We start from the raw sequence: 27,013 nt of genomic DNA on the forward strand, positions 1-27,013 counted from the left end.
CTGCTTGGGATTCTCTCTCCCTGCCTCTCCCCTGCTTATGCTGTCTCTCTCTCTCTCTCTCTCTCTCTCTCTCTCTCTCTCTCTCAAAAATAAAAATTTTTAAAAAAGAAATGACACCAACATGATCCATAAGAAGAGAAATTGATGAAATAGGTTTCATCAAAATTAAAAACGTGTTCTTCAAAAGACACCATTAAAAAATAAAAAGACAAGGCCAAACTATTTCAAAATAAGTATAAATCCTATATCTCAGGAAAGACCTGAATCTAATAGTCTTTTTTTTTTTTTTTTGGATGTGTGTTTATTTTTGAGAGAGGGAGAGAGACAGAGCATGAGCCGGGGGGCGGGGGGAGGGCAGAGACGGGGAGACACAGAACCAAAGCAGGCTCTAGGCTCTGAGCTGTCAACACAGAGCCTGACGCGGGGCTTGAACTCACAAACTACGAGCTCATGACCTGAGCCGAAGCCGGGCGCTCAACTGACTGAGCCACCCAGGCGCCCCAGGAAAGACCTGAATCTAGAATGCATAAAGAACTCTAATAACTCATTAATAAAAAGTCAATAATGAGAAGACAAAAACCCAATTTAAAAAAAAAAACAGAACATTTATGGATGGCTAACAGGCGTGTGAACAGTTGCTCAACAATGGAAGTCTTTAGCAGAATGCAAATTAATGCAATGTGGCTGCTAATGTAGATTTTTGAGTGAGTTTGGCTGAATTCTGGTTTTTCTTTTTCACTGGCACTGATCCAGATATAGGGACCAGAGAAGCGTATCCCCCTTTCCAGAAATTCTCCTGCTGCTTGTAAGGAAGAAGTTTTAAGTGCTACTTCCTTTGCCTCCGCCAGGTTGTCACATCCATCGGCGAGCTGGTTGAAGTGTGTTCCACCCAGATCCAGTCAGGATGGAGGTCCTTGTTCAGTGCCCTGGAAACGGTGCACAGTGGGAACAAGTCTGAAGTGAAGGAGTATCTGGTTGGTGATTACTCCATGGGTAAGAATGTGTGTTCGTCTCGTATCCCGAAACTTTACTGAACGCTTTTATGAGCTCTAAAGTTTGGGGTGGAGTCTTGAGGAGTTTCTAAATAAAATAGACCACGTAATCTACAAACGGGCAATTGTACTTCTTCCTTTCTGATTTGGGTGCATTTTATTTTATCTTTTCCTGCCTAGTTGCTCTGGGTAGCATTTCCAGTCCTCTGTTAAGTGAGGGTAGTGAGAGGGAAGTATATGTGGATGATTCTTGTTATAAAGCATTAGTTCTTGATGTCAGTTTTCATGCTATCTAAAGAAACAGAGCAATAGGGAAGACCCCCATGCAGCCATGTTTTTCCGGCAGGGAACAATCTGGTAGAGCAGGGACACACGTTCTGAGTTCTGCCAGCAGGCCAAGAACCCTGAGCATGATGAATCAGGCCCTGCTCTTATGGACAGATTAGACAGAAGACTGACACTCCCGTTTGTTGTTTCAGTTACACCTATCTGTGTTGAGTTCATTCCTAAAGCCAAAAAGGAAAACATTATTCACTTGCTAGTAAGAAGCAGGAAAGCATCATCATGTAGTAGAATCCCAGTTAAGGGAGTTGGGTTTGGCTGGAAATGGATGGGGACCCATAGAGCATGCCCAGCAACCGTGGGTATTCTGTCAGTGCGTGGTCCCCAAGACTACTGATACGTTCAGAAACCAACCAGAGGGGTTCATGGGACTCAGCCTATAGTTATACTAAGTCTTGTTGCGTGGCTCGGATTTATTACATGGCTCACAGCCGAGATTTATCATGGCAACATACTAAGGACAGGCCAGAGGATCAGAGCAAAAAAATCAGAGAATCTTGGGACATCCCTGTGCAGGTTTCGTGTGCTCTCTGCCTCCCATGAAGGTCCCACAGAGCATACTCTTCCCCAGTAGTGAAAATGCAGCAACATGAGGCTGTTTCTTCCCAGCAAAGCCCATGAGAGACCCAGCTAAGAGCTGGCCACATAAGTACCCTCTACCTAGCACCCACCAAAATCCCAGACTCCCCAAAGGAAAGCAAGTGTTCGGAATAAACCATGTTGTTTGCACAGTCTAGGCACCGTGAACCACCCTTATCAGTTAACTGTTGCCCGGGAATATTCTGAGAGCCCAGTTCCCAGATACCAATCAAGGAAAACTCTTGCAAAGCAGGCCTTCTAAGAATAGCAGTCTCAAGCCTGTGAACTCTTTTCTGCACAGTTATGAGTCAATCAGAATACGCCATCAGGGCTTTTCTAAAACCTTCCCTTCCCTATAATTGTGTGTGCAGGAGAATCCCAGAGGCCCGCATGTTTCACTACCCTGTAGACTCACACATTGCCTCAGGCCTGCATTCAGCTGTTTGCCCTCATCTCTTGTCTACCGAGGTCTTGGTATTTGTAGCCTTCCTGCAGCTCCCCCTGCAGGCAAAGCTGAGAAAGACAGTACTGTGCGCTCCGTCAAAAGGCCAGGGATTTCCTCCAATAGGTCTTTTCCAAGACCCCATGGAAGATGCTGAGAGTATGGACAGCCTGAAGGGTAGACTTCATTTTCTTACAATTCTACAACCTCCTCCCCTCAGGAAAAGGCCAAGCTCCAGTGTTTGATGTATTTGAAGCTTTTCTCAATACCGACAACATCCAGGTCTTCGCCAATGCAGCCACGAGTTACATCATGTGCCTTATGAAGTTTGTCAAAGGACTGGGTAAGTGGGGTCTTCTTTCCATGCCTCGTGACAGCTGGGGGCCCCGTCCTGGATGACTTTGTGTGGAAGGGCCCGGATACAGGCCCAAGAACAAGCTTGGCAACAAGCAAGCAAGCAAGCCTGGGCGATATGCAGATGGCAGTGTGCTGTCTACTCAGGAGCAGAAAGCTTACTGTGAAAGCAGCTTGGATTCTGTCCAGGGTTGCTGTCATTCATCGTGTTCACGGGACACTCTTGTAGCACGTTTTCAATCTATGTGTTATTTTGCTCCAACTTCTTTTTGAGTCTCAGAATACTCGGTACTGTATTCAGTAACTGCCCCGATGCAGGAACTACAATCCTCGATGTTCCATAATTGGCGGCCTCCGCCTGAGTTCCCAGCTCCTCCTAAAAAAAAAAAAATCAAGCATGCCTTCCCCTGGGCCTTGTTAATCATAAAATTTCTCTGGAATGTCAAAGTCCCCCTTCTCTGAGGCCTTGTGGGTGTCAGAGTCTACTAAGTTGATTTTCTGCTTAATTTAGCAATACTTTAACAAAGTAGAGTCCTGCTATACAACACGACCTGCTGTAGCAGGTTGCTATGAAGCGCAAGCTACCTGGGATGAGAGGGGAGGGCAGTTAGTTTCTGCCAGCAGTTCCTAAAACCAGAAATTTTAGAAGGAACTTAAATCTTAAAGTTTTGAGAACTTCGCCCTGGAGTGCTCTGAGACATGGAGGCTAAGAACAATTTAAATAAGGGCAATATAAAGTCCATAATGTATATTTTTTTTAATTTTTGCTAAATAATTCACAATTCCTTTGCAAAAGAAAACTGGACACAGAGAAACGAGGTGACTTCACTCACGCTCCCTTTTTTTTTAGGGACCAGGAACAAAATGCAAGTTTCAGGATAGCGCCTGAAGGCAACAAGCCTGATCTGTAGACCATTGTTGTTGTAGTCTATTATTTATCATATATGCTTTATTCTATTATTACGTACACCCTGGGAAACAGAGGACTGAGCGGAAGGGTAACCATCGCAGCCACTTGCTTCTTGATGTTACAAATTGGGCTTCAGAGGAAGATTTCTTCTGAAGTACAGCATACGATTTTTTTTTTAATTCTGCTGTATGTTATTTTCGGGACAGAGAGAGACAGAGCATGAACAGGGGAGGGGCAGAGAGAGAGGGAGACACAGAATCGGAAACAGGCTCCAGGCTCTGAGCCATCAGCCCAGAGCCCGACGCGGGGCTCGAACTCGCGGACCGCGAGATCGTGACCTGGCTGAAGTCGGACGCGCAACCGACTGCGCCACCCAGGCGCCCCTGCTGTATGTTAAATAGAAGCCAAATAATCTTAATCATAAGAAGAACTTGAAGTATGCATCTTTATATTAGGTAGTAGAAAATTCAGCTTTTGAGAAAAACTCACTCCTGCGTATCTCCTTTGTTCCCATATGACTACCACACTCCCAATACTGGATGGGGGAAGGGGGCGGCCCTCACAGCACGTGATACTCTGCGACACCAGCTGGGTGTCCTACAATCCAATTCAATTCTGACACTACCCAGAGTTAGCGCAGACTCCACAGGTTAGGGGCTCAGTCCCCCAAGGCTGCCCCCCACTTCACATGCCAAGCACAAGTAGGTCCCCAGGTTACCCACAACTCTGACTCGGCTACAAATATGAGCTTCCCATAACCCCTGCCCCTTGGATTTGGTTATTTGTTAGAACAACTCACTGAACTCAGGGGAACTCGTGTACCAGTTTATCATATGATGGATATAATAAAAGATACAGGTGAACGGCCAAAGGAGATACATATGGCAAGGTCCACAAGAGTCCCAAACACAGGAGCTTCTGTCCTCACGGAGTTGAGGTGTGCTCCCCTCCCAGCATGTAGATGTGCTCACGAACCCAGAAGATCTCTGAACCCCATGCTTTGGGGATTTTTACGGAGGCTTCATCACGTAGGCATGATAGATCTTTAACTCTGTTTAGGAGTTAGGAGGGGGATGTTCTAGTCATGGCTTGATCTTTCTGGTGACCAATCCACATCCAGGAGCCCACCGGCTGTTGCCTCAATCAGAACAATAGATATTCCTACCATCCAGGAAATTCCAAGGCTGTAGGAGCTCTGTGTCAGGAATTGGAGTCAAAGACCAAATATCAGAACAAAAGATGCTTCTAGTACTCTTGTCACTTGGGAAGTTACAAAGGTTTTAGGAGCTAATTCTGTCACAGTCTTATATTTCATTGAAGAGTCATAATGACTGTTACTCTGTTATTCAGTGAACAGTTGAGTGCCTGCCATGTGGGCACATCCATGTGAAGATAGAAAGATGAATAAAACATGGGAGAGGTTCCTGCCTGTGAGACGCTCACAGGCTCTTCTAGGAAACACATATAAATCGATTGTTACAATTCAGTAAGATGAATATTTTCATGGAGGCTACTAAAAAAAAAAAAAAGACCCGTAAGCTGAAATGAATAAGCCGCTGAGACAGATGTTTGGTAGCAGGGGCTAGGTGCAAGCTTCAAAGGGGAAGTGACATTTGAACTTGGTGGGGTAAGCCATAGGTTTACTTTCCTAAAGACAAAGTACACTGAAGGTACCCACATAAGAGGGATGGTGGGTGATCAGTTGGAAAGAAAGGAAGGGGGCAGTTGTGAAGGGTGCCGCGTGCCAAGTCAAGGAATCCAGAATGTGCGGGGAGGGTCATTAAGTAAAGAGTACTCCAGTCACATGCACGGTTAGGCACTAAACTCTGGCAGGCACATCTCCCCATACGTGGGTGCGAGAAGCTGCGGGCAGGCGGATTGTGGAGAGAATGCAGTTGGCTCTAGCACATGGCAGAGGTGGGGTCTGTAGGGCTTGTCACCGAATGGGGGCTCGGGGAGGGGGAACCAAGGATGGCTCCCGTTCCCCACGTTTCATACAAAGGCTGGTGCTGCCCAGAGTTAGGACATTCAAAAGGAGAGCAGGTTAGGTGTGGAGGAGAGGAGAAAGTATTGACGTTGGACCTTTGGACCTGTTGAACTTCTGCGAAACTCCACTCGAGGGGAGATGCCGAACAGCGTGTCACAAATGTGAGATTTTCTCTTAAGGAGGGAGTTAAGGGCAGCAAATGGAGATGCAGAATTATCGGGATGCACAAGGAGGATGGTTTTTTCTGTGAATTATAAGGTGGAGTTATTTGTACGGAGCATGGAGCCTGGGGGTTACTCAAGGGCCTCCAGTACAGCCCTGCTGGCTGTGGACGGCCCCGGACTCCAGGGGGCGCCACTTGCATAGACTTTGATGTGTACCGCGGCGGCCTTGGTTAAAACCAACAAAAAAACTTTGGGACGGCTCACTGTGATCAACAGGCGAAGAAACGAACGTAGTTTTAATTCCCGCTTGGCTTATTCAACATGAATTTGATCTATGCTGTGTTTTCACGTTGTGAAGTGTGTTGATCCAAACCGAGGGTTGGCAAACAATTGGCAAAAAAAAAAAAAAAATTATTTTATAAAGTTTATCGGAACACAGCCATGGTCATTTGTCTGTAGCTATTTTTGTGCTTCGACAGTAGATTTGAGAAGGTGTTACAAAAACAAGGGAACCTGCAAAGCCTGAAGTATTTCCTGTCTAACCTGTACAGAAAAAGGTGATCCTTGATCTAAAATACAAGTGTTTGTCTCTTCTTTTTAAAGGAGAAACATGCCTCTTTGTCTGAATTTTAACTAATGCCTAGTAATTAGGTCTGTTTACCCCCAGGCGAGGGTGCTAGCTGCTACCCTTGTACACAATGGCAAACAATTACGGTGTCAGTGGAACAAAGTTACTAAAACTATGTGAATAGATTCATTGCATGAGAAGAATGATAATCCTCAACTAGTATTTACGTATAGAAAATCTAGATGCCCTCTACAGATCTGCGAAATCTCTAGATACATACCACCAAAAAAATAAAAAGAAAGAAAAATCATTTCAACTCAATTCAGTCATCTCAGTCCCCAAGCCCCAGATGTTTAGATCATCCCAGAGCCTTTATTTATCATCACTATTTAGTGCTGAGCACTGGTAGCCGATGGGTTCTTTTCCAGACAGAGAGAGGCCTGGCGCTTCATTCCAGCCCAACATGTGCCTTGTCGCCAGGATTCTCCTTAATCATCAAGCTTCAGAGTCATACCGACAGCAGCAGGGGCACAGTGAAGTGAGTTACAGGGTGTCCAGGTACAAAACAACAGCGTCCAGCCACCGTGGGTACTGTGGTAGAACCCAGAAAAAGTGTCCATTGCTTACTGAAAAGGAGACTCACAAAATGGAATATTCCCAACAAAACAAGATGCACGCTGTGATCCCAACCGTGTTTAAGATGCCCACATGCAGAGGGGAGAAAGGACTGTCTCCGGGGTTGCAGAGCTTGGGGTAACTTTTTCTGGTTATTTCAGTAGACGTTTATTGAGCGAAGGCCATGTGGCTCAACAGGTCTCCTGTTGAAGGAGGAAGGTGAGAGTAATTTTGTCGATCTCTGTCCGCCAGGGGAAGTGGACTGTAAAGAAATAGGAGACTGTGTCCCGGGACCGGGAGCCACGTCCCCAGACCTGTGCCTGCCTGCCCTGGATTACCTCCGGCGCTGCTCTCAGGTACCGGGGGCGGTGCTTGCGCGCAGCTCTAGTATAAGTTTTTGTCCCCACCCCTTCCAGGAAGGAAAGGAAGAAAGTAATGGATATACACTAGAACGCACAACTGAACTGCAGTCTCTGAAACTTCTCATTTACGCTCAGACGCAGGAACCATCCTAATCTCTATGCTTGCGTCAGGCTGTAAGGAAGGGAGTCATGAGGTCACGGGAAGTCCTCACGATAGGACCAGAACGTGGATGGTGGGGGTGCGGCCAGTGGAGAGAGACAGAAACAAAAGAGGGATGCAGTCGGCCAAGATCTAGTGAAGAAATCCCATGCAACAGCGCTCATCCAAGTCAACAGCGACCTTCATTGTGCGAAATCCAGTCACTGCCAATATCTGCGTCCAACGCTGCCGGACCAGAGGATGGTCCCTCCTGAAGCCCTTTCTCCCCCCCAGGCTTCAGTGATACCCTGTCTCAGTAGTTGTAGTCCTGTCTTTGCGGGTTCTGTCCCCAGGCCTCTTCTGGACTGTGGAACCTCTCCCATGGTGATAGCAGGTATAGCATGAAGCCCCAGGACTTTAGAAAGGATACCCAGCCCCCGCCTCTTCCTCCAGCTGCCTCCACCAGGCCCCACTCACAACAGAACCGCAGCTACCTTTTCACCCTCAGATCCTTCCTTCTCGCTCTGGGCTCCCACCACACGGACTTTTTGCCCCTCAGATACACGGTGCCTTACCGCTCAGGGCTATTGCCATCTCCTCTGCCTAGAATTTCCCCTCCCTGGATCTCTGTGGGATGCTCCTTCTCTTGATCTCATCAGGAACATCACCTCCTCAGAGAGACCAGAGCTATGAACCAACTCCCTGCCGACTTTCCCACATACCCCGGTCATTCTAGTATCACCTAATTGTTTCTATAGCCTTTATGTCCGAAATTAGTATTATAAGACCCCCCAGGACAGGAATTTTTTTCTGTCTCCCTCACAGCTGTTTTCCTGGCTTCTGGAACAGGACAGGCCCAGCAGGCACAATTCTAATTCATGAGGCTCCAGGGGAGTTTGGCCCAGGAATGCGGATTCCTGGGCGACAGGCTCCATAGCAGTGAGAGGGGAATGTGGAACCCAGGGCAGTCTGTCAGTTCTGCTTCCTCTACCTTCCTCTCTCCCACCTGGCCCACACAACCCTTCGTTCCCCCACTTACTGTTGGCCTCGGTGCCTTGGCGTCGACTGAAGGGAAGGGGAAATCAAAGTCTAGTATCCCATTTACCTATAGACTCTCTCCTCAGTGAGCCCCATAGAATACTCCCCCCATAGGCAAAAACTCTTGACCTGTTTTGTGGTTCCCTGGGAAGGTTTACAAAAGTCTATAATATTCATAGGCAATTGAGATGCTGAACACGTATCCCTAGAGTCTTTTTCTCCACCTTTTGGTTTGTACTGAATGCTGTCTCACCTCCTCCATGGGATAGATGCCTCCAAATCCCAACCAACCTTAGAACTTTCAGACGTTGAGAGCTTTTCTGGTTTTCCCTAACATGAATATGGCTGGTATATAATTTTATTCTTCATTAACACCCAGAGTGCAGCTTTTTCCAATATACAATTACATTTGATATTTCATTCTTTAGTTACTGGCCAAAATCTACAAAATGCCGTTGAAGCCAATATTCCTTAGCGGGCGACTCGCTAGCTTGCCTCGAAGACTTCAGGAGCAGTCGGCTAGCAGTGAGGATGGCATTGAGTCAGTCCTGTCTGATTTTGATGACGACACGGGTAAGTTAGTTGACTGGACCGAAATACTTTCATATTCCCAGAAGCTTAAGTCATGAGTTCAGTAACTTACAGATCATAAGAATGATCATCCATTTCTGTTGCTATTGTTTTGAATTCTAATAGAACACGGCCACCTAAAGTTTCCATGGACTCTTTAAAAACATCATTTGATGTCTCGTCTCCAAACCCATCCTTTTTAGTTTCCATCGAAACTCAGTGTGAACAGAGTGCAGCTTCCGCTAAATATAGTTTCTAACTCTGAATTCTCTATAATTTAGTAAATTGGAATGTGGTTGCATTGGTACTTAAATTGGCTGGTAATTGTCTTTAATACCTTCTAGGAAACACAATCATTATATAATTACTCCCTGCAGGACTCTTTGGTTAGAGACTGGGGAAATTAAGCCACTACTGAAGAGAGAATCTATTTGTGGTTGGTGGAACTGAAGGCTCATTAAAAGAATAATTTCAAAGAATGTGTTTCAAATTAGTTCCCATGTAATTTCCCGAGGATTGGAGTTCAGTCTAGTAACTTGGGGACATTTTCAGATGGGTTAACTCATGCTCACACTTGTCTTCTGAGTCCGTCAACCCTGCCCTGTTCTAGATCTAGAAATAGAAATTATGTCCTTAAAGGAGTCTATTATGCATCACAGGTTGTTTCAAACCCTTGCAGAAGGACTTTCGGGGGGAGGTTTTTTATATTTGCTTTTTTATTTGTTTTTAATTTTTGTTTTCTTTTTCTATTATAAATCCACTTATGAGAGCAGTGAGAGGATTGACAGTCTTCCATAGGGATTATAGACACTAAAACCTCACTAGTTTAGAATAGGTGTAAGGAAGAACCATAGGAAAGAATAATGGAGAGGACAGTGAAAATATCGGAAATAGGCTGGGTGTTGCCTGATAGAGGTTTCATTTAATGATTAGTTAAGAATAATTTGTACTTAGCCTCTTAAAGCTCCAGCCCAGACCATTATAAACAGAAACTAACATTGTTTATTTGTAATATAGTCTGTACATGGTTTGTGTAGGGTCGCTGTCAGGAATCCCCTTTCCATTTGTGCAAACCATTAATCCATTGTTTTTTCCTAGGCAGCCCATCTTTGTATGGATAAGTTACCGCCAACCACCTCTCTAAAGTTTTCCACGTTATCAATTCATTAGGCCTTTAAAGTTACAACTATATATGAAATATAGCTAGATCAGAGAAAAGAAAGGCAAAGGCTTTAAGTTAGTCTTAAAAATTAATGCATTCTTAGATGCTATTCCTTTGGTTTCCAAGAGCCAATAATTTCCTTTTTTTTTTTTTTTTTTTTTTTTGCCTATGGAAATTTCAGACATGGATAAAACTAGACAGAATGGTATAATGAACCTTCATGTACCCATCATCCAGCTTCAACTACTGTATATTTACACACACACACACACACACACACCCTCCCTCTGTTCCCTCCGCTTCCTCTGTCTTAGATCAAATCATTATAGCATTTCATCTGAAAATGTTTCAGTATGTGTTCTTCACAGATAACAAACATAACCATTAATTCCACGACCACACCTAAAAATAATAATTCTTTAACATCAAATATCCATTCAGTGTTACCATTTCCTATTTTCTTATGTCAGTTAATTTTCAGGATTCACATAAGATCCACACTACATGTTTGGCTGATAGGTCTATTAAATCCCTTTCAATCTCTAGATTTTCCTCTTCAGCTCTTTTTCACTCCTTTGCAATTCATTTGTTAAAGAAGTATGGTCCAGTGTCCCATGGAGTTTTCCATGTGGACTTTATTGGTTATACCCCTTCTAGTGGTGCATAACATGTGATTCTGTCCTCTAAACTTCCTGCAGGTTAGCTTGTTCACACCTGCTTACATTTTGAGGTTCATAAGCATTTGTCACCTGGTTTTATTTATTGGCCATGGGTTTGGTTTTGCTTCCTATTAATAGGCGTATTCAAAACTTTGGAAGTAATTTTTTCAATGGGAATTTTTTGAAGTTTATTTATTATGAGAGAGCGTGTAAGCATGAGCAGGGGAGGGGCAGAGAGAGAGAGAGGGAGAGAGAGAATCACAAGTAGGCTCCATGCTAAGCATGGAGCCCAACAAAGGGCTCAATCCCACAAACTGTGAGATCATGACCTGAGCCAAAATCAAGAGTCAGATTCTCAACTGACTGAGTCACCCAGATGCCCCAATTTAATGGGCATATTTAAAACCTACCATCTGCTGATACAGTCATATTTCACAGGAAAATTAGAAGTATTAAAATGGAGAGTGGGCTTTTTTGTATTCTATTTTAGGTCCTTTTGGATTAAGCTAGAGAAACTGAGTCCTTTCTCTATATCAGTTATCCTATCTGCAGGTTGACGTATTTCCAAAGGCAGTGGTGAACTGGAGTGTTGGCTCAGGTAGTGCTTATGTAAATGGCAAAACTAAAATTATTTCCATCTAATAAAAAGAATCTCATGCTTTTTCCCTTGCCTAGTAGTGCACAACACTAAAAATATCTTATTTTAAAAATGAAACTTTAGGGGCTCCTGGGTGGCACAGTCCCTTAAGCCTCTGACTTTTGATTTCAACTCAGGTCATGATCTCCGGGTTTGTGAGACTGAGCCCTGCGTCGGGCTCTAAGCTGACAGCACAGAGCCTGCTTGGGACGCTCTGTCTCCCTCTTTCTCTGCCCCTCCCCCACTCTCGTGCATGCACATGTTCTTTCTCCAAATAAATAAACATTTTTTAAAAATAAAAAAATAAAAATGAAATCTGAAGAGGAGAAAGAAGAGTTGTGTACTGAGAAGTGTGCTGCCTGGGCTTATGATTCTGTTGATACCGTGAGCACCGTTCCCTGCCTGTGAGCGATACAGGCAGTGATTTGCGTGGACACAGGACGAGAGAGTGCGAGCAGCACCAAGTGCAATGTGGACAGGTAAATTCAAAATGATGTATAGATTGAAAAAAAAAAAAAAAAAAAAAAAAAAGGAGACACTAGGGGATGAATGATAGAAAAGCAAAGAAGACAGACTAGCACACATACGCAACAAAAGAAAAACATGGATGGCTCAGACTTCACCAAAATTAAAGACTTTTGTGCATCAAAGGACATTATCCAGAAAGTGAAAGGACAGTCGAAAGAATAGAACATATTTGTAAGTCCTATTTCTGATAAGGTTTTAATATCGAGACTATATAAAGAATTCCTACAACCCAACAAGACAACACAAGTTAAAAATGGGCAAACTATGTAACAAATGGCCGATCAGCGCATGAAAAGATGCTCAACGTCATTCGTCGTTAGGGAAATCTAAATCAAAACCGCAGTGAAGTACCAGTTCACACCTACTAGAATGGCTACAGTTAAAATAAGAGATAGGGGCGCCTGGGTGGCGCAGTTGGTTGAGCGTCCAACTTCAGCCAGGTCACGATCTCGCGGTCCGTGAGTTTGAGCCCCGCGTCGGGCTCTGGGCTGATGGCTCAGAGCCTGGAGACTGTTTCCGATTCTGTGTCTCCCTCTCTCTCTGCCCCTCCCCCGTTCATGCTCTCTCTCTGTCCCAAAAATAAATAAACGTTGAAAAAAAAATTTTTTTTAATAAAAATAAAATAAATAAAACAAGAGATAAATTAAGCATTGGCAGGGACCTGGAAAAATTGGAACCTTCACAGGAGTATAAAATGGTGTGGCCTTTATGGAAAACAGTCCGGTGCTTCTTCAAAAAGCTATACAGAATGACCAGGTGATCCAGGAATTTCTCTCCTGGGTCTAGACCCTAAGGAATTGAGAGACTGAAACAGATGCTTACACTCCCATGCTCACTGAAGCCTTATTCACCATAGCCAAAGGTGGAAACCATACCTTGTCTCTCGACAGATAGACAAACAAAACATGACACAACACACAGGACAACGTGGACGGACCCTGAACACATCATGCTAAGTGAGATAAGCCAGACACAGAAACAAATACTGTATGATTCCGCTTATATGAAATATCCAGAATAGGCACATTCATACAGAAAGTAGAGTAGACTTTTCAGCCTACAGTCTCTCAATTCCTTAGGGTGTAGACCCAGGAGAGAAATTTCTGGGTCATCTGATCATTGTGTTTAGCTTTTTGAAGACGTACCAAACCGTTTTTCCATAAAGCCCACACCAGAGGTTAGAGTGAGGGGAGAATGGAAAGTAACCGTGTAATGGGTGTAGGTTTTCTGAGATGATGAAAAAGTTTTGGAAATAGGCAGTGGAGACGGTTGCACAAAACCGTGCATTTAATTAATACCACTGAATTGTATGCATAATTATGTATAGGGTTAAGGCGGCAAATTTTTGTTATATATTTGTAATTAAATAATTAAAAAAAAAAGATATACTTAGGGGTACCTGGGTGGCTCAGTCGGTTATGTGTCTGACTTCAGCTCAGGTCCATGATTTCGAGCCCCATGTCAAGATCTGTTCTGACAGCTCAGAGCCTGGAGCTTGCTTCAGATCTTGTGTCTCCTCCTCTCTCTCTCTGCCCCTCTCCCACTCATGCTCTGTCTGTCTCTCTCAAAAATAAATAAACATTAAAAACAAATTTTTGTAAAGATATACTTGGATGATGCAAAAGGATATTTTAGTGTTTTGGTACTCTCAGCTCCCAAGGAATCTGACAGTTGTTTCAATATAGAATTTACCATATCACCTTCTTCCTGTAGGGGAATAAGAAGAAATTTGGGGGGTTTCTGCCCTTTGACTTTGTTAGAACGTGTAAATCATAATCCGTCCTTGCTTGTGGACACTGCGGGCTACCCCACCGGGCAATGCCTCACAGCCACACGGCACATTGCTAAACTAACAATGTTTAGTTTGGTCTTATGATGATTCTGTATTATGGATTTCACAGAGATCTGCTTTCTGGTTTCCAGGGCTGATAGAAGTCTGGATCATCCTGCTGGAGCAGCTAACAGCAGCTGTGTCCAACTGTCCACGTCAGCATCAGCCACCAACCCTGGATTTACTCTTTGAGCTGTTGAGAGATGTTACCAAAACACCTGGTAAGAATTTCTACGTCTGTCTTTTGGGGGGAGTTCTTATGCATGTAATTTTTTTAGGAGGGTATTTCTGTGGGTCTGCTTGTTTCACAGCTATATCCCTGGACTCGGTGCAGAGCTCCATGCAAAATAGATGCTCAGTAAATACTTGTTGAATGGCTATGATGCAGTGATGTTTAAGATATGTCCTGTTATTGTTTCCATGTCTTCCCAGCAGTCCCTTTATAAATAATGTGTGCTATCCAGTTAGTTGGAGATGTTGGGTTCCCACAATAATCAGGCCAAGGGTATTGGCTTTGCTCTTTTCCAGGATTACAGTCTTCCTCTTTGACTGGATCTTACATGCTCTTGGCCCAGAGCTGTCAGTGGGACTCACTGGGTCTCCAGTGACATAAACAAACCATGTATATATACAAATACATATACATATATACACACATATACATACATATAGATGCAATATTAAGACTGCAAGATCTTTTTATTTTTATTTTAGAGATAGCACATGAGCAGGGGAAAGAAAGGGGCAGAGAAAGAAAGAGAATCTTAAGCAGACTCCATGCTCAGTGCGGAGGCCAAGGCAGGGCTCAATCCCACAACCCTGGGATCGTGACCTGAGCCAAAATCAAGAGTTGGGCGTTCAAGTAACTGAGCCACCCAGGTGCCCCAAGACAGCAAGATCTTAAATGTATAAAAGTCATAGGTGATTAGATTTAGAAAAAGACATTTAGTGGTCACCTGGTACCTTAGTAATACAGGAAAAGAATGGCCCTGAGGGCATTTATTTCTTCTTTTGAATTAACCAAATTTAGCATGTACACTTAGACATGCAAATTTTCCCAAGATCCAAGAAACTAGAAATTTTGGTTTTCACAAACAGAATCAGAACCACAAATGAACCCACTAGTTAATTCCTTAGTAGTAAGAGGAGTTTCATATTTATCATAAACTGATGAAGACTTGATAATCATATATACATTTTGTCTCGCTATTAATTTTGATAATGATGTTTGGTGAAATATATTGAACAGCAAAAAAATTATGAACACCCTACATGGGTTAAGTGAATTCTAGTAAGAGCATATAAATATTCTGCAGACATTAAAATGAGTGTGAATATTTAAAATATATATACTACGGAGTACAATCTCAAATTTATGAAATGTTATGCATTTATAAATATACGTGTACATTCAAAAAGACTAGAAGTCAAACATCAAAATGTGATTATCTCTGTGGGTGAGGTTTTTTTCTTCTTTGTATTCCCATGTGTTTTCTGTTTATTAGAAAAAGGGGGAAAATAGGATGCCTTACTTTTGTAATCAGACTTTAAAAATCCATCACTTTCACAAGGATTTTCATTATAGCATTGTGTATAAAGCAAAAAATTAGGAACACCTTAAATGTCCATCAGTAAAGGACCAGATAAATAACTGCTGTGTATACATACCATGGAATGTGGCAGTCAAAATGAGGAATACCTAAATTTGCTAACAACGAATGGTCTCTAACACATGTGAATGTGCTTCTCAGTGTTTCATGTAGACCTATGTACTTACACTTTAAAGGGTATTTCTTACAAACCTACAGATACATACACACGTATCTGGGGACTGGAGTCAATCAGGTGATCCTTTATAGCTTTATCGGTGTTTGAATTTTTTTTTTATGAATTTATTCATGTGTCACTTCCATAAGTAAAATCATCAGAAACAAGGAAGAAAAATGCCACCGAAGACCATATATTCCCCAATCAGTAGTAAGTTCTTTTTCCTTGCAGCTTCTCAGAGGGTAGGGGATGCCCGGGAAAGAGACGGGCGATGCCAAGCGATGGCAGGAGCTTCCCTTGCACTACAGGAGAGCTCTGCGATCCCAGTTCTCATGCTGACTTTTCTCTTCCAGGACCCGGGTTTGGGATCTATGCGGTGGTTCACCTTCTCCTCCCTGTGATGTCCCTTTGGCTCCGTCGTAGCCATAAAGACCATTCGTACTGGGATGTGGCTTCTGCTAATTTCAAGCATGCCATTGGCCTGTCCTGTGAGCTGGTGGTGGAACACATTCAAAGCTTTATACACTCAGGTATCTATGGTGCCACAGCAGTCCATGCTGAGGATTTCTTTTCGTGGCAAGCGTCACCATTTAAATGTGCTTATAAATACCAGGGTATGATTTTTTTTAATTTTTTTAATGTTTATTCATTTACAGAGAGAGAGCAAGCAAGGGTGGGGCAAAGGGAGAGGGGGACACAGAATCCGAAGCAGGCTCCAGGCTCTGAGCTGTCAGCACAGAGCCCGATGCGGGGCTCGAACTCACGAACCGCGAGGTCATGACCTGAGTCGCAGTTGCTTAACCAACTGAACCACCCAGGTGCCCCCCCAGTGTATGATTTTTGTCCAGAAATGACAAAAATAGAATTATATGGTCAGGGCCAACCTTCTCGTAGTAGATGATGAAAATGAAAATTGATACTTGCAGTACATATGTGACTAAAAATAAAATTCCATCTAGTATGTCTATGCATGAGGAGAGGGGAGGCAAGTTCAAATATGTAATGAATACATTAAAAAAGTGACAGGTGTATATCTTCCTGCTTCATCTGGGGAGGCTAAATGGAGGAGATAAGATTTTAGAACTGGCCTAAATTATAGGCAAGAAGTTGTTTAAGAGGGTAGGGGGTAAGGTGTCTTCATATCTGTGGCACTTTGAAAAAGATCTCAAAGTATGTGGTAGATAATATATTGAAGCAGGAACTAGGTCAGCTGTGGTACCAGTGGAGCACCATTTGTGAAATCTACATTCTTGCTCATGGTTCTTCATAGGAAGAGTTGGGAGTTTGAGAACAGAAGAAGAATCGCCGTTAACTCTAGAAGTTTTCATTCTGTATGCCAGGGCGCCTAGGTGGCTCAGTCGGTTAAGCGTCCCAACTCTTGATCTCAGCTCAGGTCACGATCTCAAGGTTCATGAGATCGAGCCCCGCATCCAGCTCTGCACTGACCGTGTGGAACCTGCTCAGGATTCTCTCTCTCCTTCTCTCCCAGCCCCTGCCCACCTCAAAAGAAGCATTAAAAAATAATAATTCTATAGGCCTTTCTCTTTTCTTTATAAAGGGAGAGGTGAGGTAAGAGACTCCCTTGTTAGAGACGTTATAAAATCTGCTGAGACAGTCACCCCAAGGGAGAGTCTAAAAGCAAAGATAAGAAGTGGGTAGCTGCACTAAGTTGAAGGGCAATTTGCCCCACAAAAAAGAACATCAATCGCGAAAGAAAACCAGTGGATTTTTCCACGTGTAAGCGATAACTGTCCCTAGGGGTAGATGTTCTCATCTAGATCATTGCTTTGCACGGCCCAGAACCTTTGATGATCCTACTGAAAATGGAATCTGTGGCATCACAAGGACTCTGAGGGAAAAGAATACAGATGTATTCCCTTGAATTGGACAAATAGAATGACTTGGGGAAGTCTCACCTTTGGTCTGGGGATAGTGTGCCAGACTGAAAAGTTCAAGAAGTGGTAAGAAAAGAGAGGTCTTGTTTGCTGAGAGCATTGAATTCAATTTAGTCTATCAGCAATAAGGAATGTATACGTTTCATTTTTCTCTTTTTTGTTTTTTTAAGAATTTAAATTTTTTGCTAGCTACTCTTCAGGCTGTAGATGCTGTATTCCGCCTAATAGTAATAAATGAGTAAAGTAGGTGAATTATACGCTTAACTTTGAATGCACACCGACACATGAAAGCAAACCACATATATTTCATCTTGAAATGGATAATACAAGCTAAAATTGAGTTTAAAAAATCCAAGAAAATAACTTTTCTCACAGATGTTTATAGGACTTCCTCCTTTCGCTGCAGATGCCATTTCAACCCCCTCCTTTACTGAGTGAAATCGTGGTCTTACTTTTCCCCGTAGACATCAGGTATGAGAGCATGATCAACACGATGCTGAAGGACCTGTTTGAGTTACTGGTGGCGTGTGTGGCCAAGCCCACAGAGACCATCTCCAGGGTGGGCTGCTCCTGTATTAGGTGAGAAAAAGATTCCCTGGCGCTCCACAAAATTAAGAGTTTTTATTATAAAATCCAAGGAAATTAGATTGCTTTCTGTAGGTAAAAATGACTATATAGGTGTGTGTGTGTGTGTATATACATATATATATATATTATTAGCATATATAGGTGTGTGTATATATATATATTTTAGCATGTATAGGTATGTGTGTATATATATATATATACACATACATACATACACACACACCTATATATGCTAATAATTCCTCATTTCGTGTTTAATCAGCAAACATTTATCATCTTAGGCATTATACGAGGTATTCTACTGGGTAAGAAGTCAAGATCCCTACCCTCAAGAGGCTTATAGCCTTTTCTAAAGGACAAAACAAAGAGAGACCCATGAAAAATGGTAACAGTAAAGACTTATCCTCCATGCCAAGAAGGGACAGGAGGGCCGGGGAGCAGGGTGGTCAGCAAGGGCTTTTCGTATTAATGACACTTGGTCAGATCCCCGAGGTCGGTAAGCTTTTGATCGGTGGGGACTCACAAGCAGAGCATCACAAACATGAGCACGGAGATCAGAGTTACCAGTGACGGGGGGGGGGGAGAGGGGGGTGAGTTCGGTTGTCCTTTGTAGAGGAGTGGTGGAAAATGGAGCTAGAATGGAAAACCTAGCACAGAATATATACAGTCTTGCATGCAAGCCTAAACATTGCTCTATTTACACTGGGGACCCGTTGATATTTCTAAAGTCAAATGCTTTAGGAACAGTGTTAGGACGATGGAACGTCACAGGCGGAAAACAGGAGTGATGAGAGGCAGTGAGACCTGCTATGGAAGTTATGGAATAAATCTGTGCACGCGTCTGTAAGTCCTTACACCGTGTGACGGCAAACATACAGATTCAGGATCTCCTTGTTTCCCTGGGCAGGTATGTCCTCGTCACGGCGGGCCCCGTGTTCACCGAGGAGATGTGGAGGCTCGCGTGCTGTGCCCTGCAGGACGCGTTCTCCGCCACGCTCAAGCCGGTGAAGGTAAAGTGCGGGCAGGAGGAGCCCGAGCAGGGTCCAGCCTTCCTTTGCCCCCTCCCCCTGTCAGGTCGGGCACCCGGATTCTGCCCTCCTCCCCTTAGGCTGTCTCACCCTCAATCCTGCAGAGGGGGAGAGAGAAGTTGTTGGATCAGTGCTTCCGTCCTAGACACAGGGACAGTGTCAGCTCCGGGACGGGGCCTGGACGCACCCAGGGAACGTCTGCTGTGTTTCTCCCTAGGATCTGCTGGGCTGCTTCCACAGCGGCACGGAGAGCTTCAGTGGGGAAGGCTGCCAGGTGAGGGTGGCCGCCCCCTCCTCCTCCCCCAGTGCGGAGGCCGAGTACTGGCGCATTCGAGCCATGGCTCAGCAGGTAAGGACTAGGGCTTGTGATCCTAGAAGCCTCTTCCTGATGGTCTCACATCACCAGACTGCTTTCCACTCCCTTAGGGACATACACGTCGTTCCTCTGCGCCTGGTCCGTACCGTCCTTTAAGAGGAATGACTAACCCAGTCAACAGCATTAGGATTGTCTCTACCGTCTCTTGCTTGTTGCGTCCTCCAGCGCCCAGATCAGATAGAGTCCTTTTTCTGACTGGCCGCTTCCACTTCATACACCACTTGCCTTGCTTGGACTGCTTAGATTATCTGTATTTGCTTAAATATTGATGTTACTGCCAGACGACGAGTGCCTAAGGATGGCACTTACAAGTTGCATAATTTGCAGACTCACAGTTCAGTTGACTGTAACTGAGAAGTGAAATTAACATATACTTACTCATGCAGGGATCACCATGTACCAATGACTTTTTCTTCTGGCAGATGTCAAAGAACTCACAAAAGTTGGTTGTGAGCTCCTGAGGAGCAGAGAGCACGTTCTGTGTATTCGCCCTAGAGCAGGGCATATAGAAGGCTCTTGGTAAATGTCTGCTGACTCAGGGAGTTAATCACAAAAGGCCTTCCAGAATTAGCACTGACTACAGGTATGCCCCCAAACACTTGAGCAACACGTCAGTCTACCTCCAAGAAACCCTGCATGGGCTTCCAGCAGTAATTAAGCACTGTTCCTAAATTTACATATATTCATAATAGTGAGTGGGTATGGGGAATACAGTCTCATGTAATGGCAACAGACATATATAAATTATGTCTTCATATACAGAAGGTATTTTGCATATACGTGTGTGGTATGTTTGAAATATTAAGCAGTTATGGGGCACCTGGTGGCTCAGTAGGTTGAGGGTCTGGCTCTTGATTTCGTCTCAGGTCATGATCCCAGTGTCACGGAATCAAGCCCCACGTCGGGCTCCACGCTGAGTATGGAGCCTGCTTAAGATTCTCTCTCTTTATCCCTCTGCCCCACGCATACTCTCTGTCTCAAATAAAAAATAAATAAAATTAAGCAATTTTTATAAATGTATATGCGATGTCAGATTCAATCATTGAATAAATACGTTCTAATTACTTAGAAAAATAAAGTGAATTAGGGGTTTTATTCAGAGGCTCTGTTTCTCTATAAGATCTGTTCAAATTCTTAATAAAATCTCCCCTTAGTACATTAATAATCCAGGATACCCCGATTATCAGTGGAGAAGTTTCCAGGCTAGGCCTGGTTTCTAAAGGGCTTTCCCCAGCACTCCTCACATAGCGGGACCACCTTCCACCTCCCGCTTCTCCCATCATCTGCCATCAACACTCGTGATATCCTCAGGCCGTGACGGTTGTACTGTTCTGAAGGGAGAAAGCACATCCCTCTGAAGCATCCATGGCCCGTCCGCAGAGGCTGGAACAGAAGAAAGGTCATAAGGCTGCAGCGAAGAACCACTAACATCCGCATGGCTGTTGTGGACAGCTGCGGCATTAAGGCACTGTAACAGAGAAGCCAAGAGGGTGGTCCTCTGATGGGATAACTTGTCTAATGGGACATCATTACACCGCTAGATACAGATGTTTCCCACGTGCCTCCTGTGTCCACCCTTCAGATAACCCAGAGAATCTGATAAGAAACTTTTCCCTTCTAAATTGTGCAAACAAAGGAAAAGTTTCTTAAGACTATTTCTATTTCCAAAGGGAGGTAGCGAAGGTCTGTGAAGTCATGTGAAATGAGATCACGGAGGTCAGGACTGGGAAGCGGTTGCTATCTTCTTAGTCACTTCTCCCACCGTCTGGTAGAATTGCAGGTCCACGTTAGTAGTCCCGACAGGAGGTCCTAATTAATTTCTTATTCCTGTGTTGGATAGAATATAACTGACATCAAAATCAGATTTTTTTTTTCCACCAACACAGCCCCTCTTTACGCGCTCGTAATTAACCTTAAATAGCAGCACTTGCTACTTGGAGTGTAATGAACTGTCACATGATAAAGGTAGTGAGTAGTGTTAGCGTCAGCCGCTAACTTCTGAATATTTACTGTTCCAACATTATGTGTATGTAATATACACATATTAATTCTCTCAGCAAACACACCAGGTAGGAAACCTCAATATCAACCTTATTTTATAGGTGAGAAAATGAGTAGAAAGAATAAGCCACTTACCCAGGGCCACCCAGCTAATCCCTGGTGGAGTCAGGTCGAGGATGATGGGGCTCTGAACTGTACCTTTGCATGTCTTCGCAGGTGTTTATGTTGGACACCCAGTGCTCACCAAAGACTCCAAACAACTTCGACCACGCTCAGTCCTGTCAGCTCATTATTGAGCTGCCTCCCGATGAGAAGCCGAATGGACATACCAAGAAAAGGTAAGCAGCTAACCAGCCTAAATATGTGGGGAACTTAGGACAAGCAGAGCTCATTCATTTCCCGTTCTGGCTCATTGTAGTCCAAGCTTTGGCTGAGAATACTGGAAACAGTCATAGAGTCCTCTAGCCAAGGTTTTCGCAGAAAATTGTTCACCTCTCCACCAAAGTTTCCACATTTCACATGTACTAATTTGCTAGGGCTGCGATAACAAAGTACCGCTGACTTGGGTGCCTTAACAGAATAACAGAACTGTATTTGCTCACAGTTCTGGGGCCTAGAAGCCCAAGATTAAGGTGTGGGCAGGGTCAGTTTCTTCTGAGCCCTCTCTTCTTGGCTTCTGGATGGATGCCTTCTCCCTGTGTCTTCACGTGGTCTTTCTTCTGTGTATGTCTGTGTCCTAATCTCTTCTTATAAGGACACCAGTCATAATGGATTAGGGTCTACCTGATTAATTTTCAAGACCTTATCTCCAAATACAGTCACACTGTGGTACTGTGGGTTCAGATGTCAACATATGAGTGGTGTTGGTGGGCGGACACAACTCAGTGTGTTTTTAGGACTATATTACACCCTTTTTTTTTTTTTTAAGAAAATTGTAACGTGAGGCATGATTTATATTATTTCAGGGAGAAATACGTCAACTTCTTACGAGCAAGACAGCTGTCAGGAGACAGAAAGATCTCTGCCCTGCCCCAAGAACCTTGCCTTTTTTAAATACTATCATTTTGCCTGAAAACTATTGTTCCTAGACTTGAAGGAGAATAGCCATGACTGAAATTTCCATTTTTAAACTTCCGACACAGGAATGGTAATGATGATAAGTGTTTGAGCACTATATGTGGAATACAGTGGCTAGGTATTTCCACTCCCATTTTATCCACGAGGAAACATTCAGAGAGGCTGGGCCACCTACCCAGGGACACAGCAAAAGGGTGGAGCCACTTTGCATCCTTGGATTTGACTCTTACTACAGACCTTAACTTAGCACAGGATGGAGAGCAAGAGGAGTTAGACCTAAAGAAAGTTCATTTGCATGCCGTCCAGTGCATCCTCAGAGGTCCATATTGAAATCACCCATGGAAATAAATTAAAAAAAAAAAAAAAGACCTAAATCAAATTCAGATTATAATAATGAATAAAGAGAAATCTGGGTGCAGTTTTTAAATCACTTGGGCATCGATCGTCCCTGAGCTTTACACAACCCACCTAATGTGAGAGCTTTAAGAAGTAGTACTTCATGAATCTGTTTATCGCTGATACTGACATTAGCGTGTCTTAAGTCAGCCACTTGTTATGCAATTAACTCGAGGAGGAGGACTTTCCTTTGCACTTGGCATCTGAACACTTCACGGTCCCCTCCTTTAAAGGGTATACTATATGCTGAGCAAAAGGTTGAAACGCTTGGGTAGGACAAATTGAAAAATCATCTATGGATTTTTGTTTGCTCCGGGTCTTTTTAAAAAGATGATTAAGAGTTGCATATCTGTAAACAGTTATGTCGCTTTTTTGATATCTTTCTGAAATTTTGATCTCCTCAGTATTGCTGCTGCCACTTTTCTTATTGCTACATCAGTCAGCTTGAACCTAAAAGGGATTTTCTGGTTTTTTTACACGCACACTTAGCCATTTTATATCCTAAAGCATCAAAAGGGGGATCTCGGTTGGTAAAGATCCTCCAGAATTCAAACGTGGCCTTGCGTCAACCCTCTTTTTAAGTGTTTGCTGGTGAAGGGTTTTCCAGTTCTCAGGGAAGGTGATAGATCATGTCCTCTGGGCTATGGTGTTTATACCTTCAGAAGGTTGATCAAACTCACCCTCTGGTTGTGGTTCCTGCTTCAGGAGTCCAGGCTGCCAGGGCCCTGGGGTTGGAGCGTCAGAGCCATTTCTCACGGAGAACATTTTGTCCAGGCAGTGATGTGTTCAGGCACCTGCACCTAGAACCGATAAGTTTTGGTTACTCAGTTCGTCTTGGATACTTACTGAGTGCTCCTCTCACCAGACATTTTCCCAGGCCCTGGGGACACAGCTGAATAAAATACTGCCCTGGACCTTGGGGACTTTAGAGTGTGGTGAAGAAGACAGACAAGGGTATAGACTTGAGTAATTGGTGACAGGACTTCCCTTATAGTTAGTGTCCTGTAGTTGTAGACACAAAGTATTAGACCAATTTGGTGGCTTTTCGAGCCCTCTTCTTCGGAAAAATGCATATTCGGGGTTCCTATACCTTTAATAAATTATCAGGCGGAGGACAAAAAAATTAAAAATTAATTAGCTAACTTATCAAAAGAGGGAATGGAGAGTTACTGTGCAGTAAGTATTGAGTTTGAGATGAAAAAGTTCTAGAAATAGCAGTGACGGTTACCCAACATTGTGCACGTACTTAATGCCACCGAATTGTACTTTTTAAGATGGCCAAAATAGCAGCTTTGTGTCCTGTGCGCTTAACCACCAAAACAATTACTTAAGTGACTCGTTAGAAAGGGTGACGGTTCTTCGCTGCTCATTCTTTCCATCTTTGCTGAGCATATGGTGTTCCCTCAGTGTACCACTGCACAAAGGGCAGGGTCAGCCTTTCAATGTACAGAAGCATTTGTGTTCCTTTCTGTTACAAAAAAAAAAAAAAGTAATTTTTACATGCAAGGTCATAACTAGACATAATAACGTAATGGTTGGATTTTTGAAATAAACATTATTAATAAGAGTTGCCGTCTTGCTATAATTATCCCATCACGGGAATCAGTTTGCAACATAATGGCATAAGCTATTTGCGTGGAGTTCTTAAGAGCAATGAAAAGAATGTGAAACCACAAGCCACGTGGGGGAATTAAAGTTTTCAGCTGAAGGTAGTACCTGGAATTGAAATTGTTTTCTTAGTATAAGAATGCAACCAAACAGAAGAGGCCACATCGCCAAAGGGCATTTCTAAGGCTTCCTCATATGTGGGCTGTGCCCTGATAAGGACGAGGAGGAAGTTGTCCTCGTGACTGATGGGTTGTGCCCGCTTCTCAACCAGGAGGCCTGGCTAGATGTCTAGGGAGGATTCGCCCCATCCCACATAGCTGACACGAGGGGTATCTCCGTAGATCCAAAAGAGCATTCGGGGCCCGCAAAGGAGTCCCCTGGCCATGCTGGCGGGAGAGGGCACAAAAGAGAATTGCGTGTGTTGAGTGAATGCTGCTTTCTCTCCTCAATTTGGCTTACAAAGCTTGAGTTAAAGTACCTCTTTCTTCATGCTGCACATGTTTGGTTCTTCTCCATCTCACGTGTTGGCAGCACTGGAGTTTTTACACATAGGCACCTAGAGCATTAACGGTTAATCCTGGTAAGCAAGTGCGGTCCCTAGAAAGCCAGACTTCAGTGAGATTGCTGCTGTCTTGGAGTTTGAGAAAAAAAGCCAAAGGCAGAGGAGAAAGGCGATTAAGATGCAGAGAATTGACCAGAAATTGTTACTTTCTGGTTTGACACTTCATGACTCGTAGCTATGAAGGAAATAAAATGCCTGTATTTAATAGTTTTTATAATACATTAATATTATAGCTCCTAGATTTTTAAAAAAGTATCAGCAATCCCATTAATCATGGTGAAAATGGTTACCACGTAATGCCCCTTCTTAAAGGAAGGCATTAAACTACAAGTAAGTTTATCATTTCACCCGCGTCGTTCCAAAACGTGCAACATCCGAATCGCTTTAAAGAACCTCACGTTCGGCCGAACGAAGACTACTGATCAATCCCTTTCTTTTCGTTTGAAGCGTTTCTTTCAGGGAAATTGTGGTGAGCCTGCTCTCGCATCAAGTGTTGCTCCAGAACTTGTACGACATCCTGTTAGAAGAGTTCGTCAAGGGCCCCTCCCCCGGGGAGGAGAAGACGGTCCAGGTGCCCGAGGCCAAGCTGGCCGGCTTCCTCAGGTACATCTCCATGCAGAACTTGGCGGTCATCTTCGACCTGCTGCTGGACTCGTACAGGACGGCCAGAGAGTTCGACACCAGCCCTGGGCTGAAGTGCCTGCTGAAGAAGGTGTCTGGGATCGGAGGCGCTGCCAACCTCTACCGCCAGTCCGCGATGAGTTTTAACATTTACTTCCACGCGCTCGTCTGCGCGGTCCTCACCAACCAAGAAACCATCACGGCCGAGCAAGTGAAGAAAGTCCTTTTCGAGGACGACGAGAGGAGCACGGACTCCTCCCAGCAGTGCTCTTCAGAAGACGAAGACATTTTTGAGGAGACGGCCCAGGTGAGCCCCCCGAGAGGCAAGGAGAAGAGGCAGTGGAGGGCCCGGATGCCGTCGCTAAGTGTCCAGCCCATCAGCAACGCGGACTGGGTGTGGCTGGTCAAGAGGCTGCACCAGCTGTGCATGGAGCTGTCCACCAACTACATCCAGATGCACCTGGACCTGGAGAACAGCGTGGAGGAGGCTCCCATCTTCAAGAGTGACCCGTTCTTCATCCTTCCGTCCTTCCAGTCGGAGTCCTCCACCCCATCCACCGGGGGGTTCTCGGGGAAAGACACGCCTTCTGAGGACGACCGGAGCCAGACGCGGGATCACGCCGGCGAGCCGGGGAGCCTGCGGGCCGGCAGCGGGGACATGCTGCTGCCCCCCAGCCCCAAGGTGGAGAAGAAGGATCCCAGCCGGAAGAAAGAATGGTGGGAGAACGCGGGGAACAGAATCTACACCATGGCGGCCGACAAAACCATTTCCAAGTTGATGACTGAATACAAAAAGAGGAAACAGCAGCATAACCTGCCCACGTTCCCCAAAGAGGGCAGAGCGGAGAAGAAGGGCGAGCCGCTGGGTCCACGGGGCCAGGACTCCCCGCTGCTTCAGCGTCCCCAGCACTTGGTAGACCAAGGGCAGATGCGGCATTCCTTCAGCGCGGGCCCTGAGCTCCTGCGACAGGAGAAGAGGCCCCGCTCTGGCTCCACCGGGAGCTCCCTGAGTGTGTCCGGGAGGGACGCCGAGGCACAGATCCAGGTGGGTTCCTGCCAGCCCCAGGCTGCGGGGAGGCGCGCCTGGCAGCGCAAGAGGGAGGCTGGGTCCCCCGTGACAGCGCAGACACGCCCCCCTTACAGAACACTCATACGCATTCTGAGAGTTGACCGTTTCCCTCCAAAGTCAGAGGACGGCCTGAGCCTCAGACGCAG

The 27,013-nt window shown here is 44.5% G+C and overlaps 1 protein-coding gene across 2 annotated transcripts in view; it reads left to right on the forward strand.

Moving 5' to 3' along the window:
* ARFGEF3 (ARFGEF family member 3) overlaps positions 1-27,013 on the forward strand; it is a 184,107-nt gene that overhangs the window by 146,216 nt on the left and 10,878 nt on the right. For both annotated transcript variants that reach the window (XM_030316441.1, XM_030316442.1), the window contains 11 exons: positions 849-993; positions 2,576-2,698; positions 7,206-7,309; positions 8,921-9,065; positions 13,972-14,100; positions 16,000-16,176; positions 18,006-18,120; positions 19,037-19,139; positions 19,375-19,506; positions 21,751-21,872; positions 25,625-26,843. In XM_030316441.1, the coding sequence (XP_030172301.1) occupies positions 849-993; positions 2,576-2,698; positions 7,206-7,309; positions 8,921-9,065; positions 13,972-14,100; positions 16,000-16,176; positions 18,006-18,120; positions 19,037-19,139; positions 19,375-19,506; positions 21,751-21,872; positions 25,625-26,843 (2,514 nt within the window). The remainder of the gene's footprint in view (positions 1-848; positions 994-2,575; positions 2,699-7,205; positions 7,310-8,920; positions 9,066-13,971; positions 14,101-15,999; positions 16,177-18,005; positions 18,121-19,036; positions 19,140-19,374; positions 19,507-21,750; positions 21,873-25,624; positions 26,844-27,013) is intronic.

Source organism: Lynx canadensis, chromosome B2 (assembly GCF_007474595.2).
Source record: "Lynx canadensis isolate LIC74 chromosome B2, mLynCan4.pri.v2, whole genome shotgun sequence".
NCBI lineage: Eukaryota > Metazoa > Chordata > Mammalia > Carnivora > Felidae > Lynx > Lynx canadensis.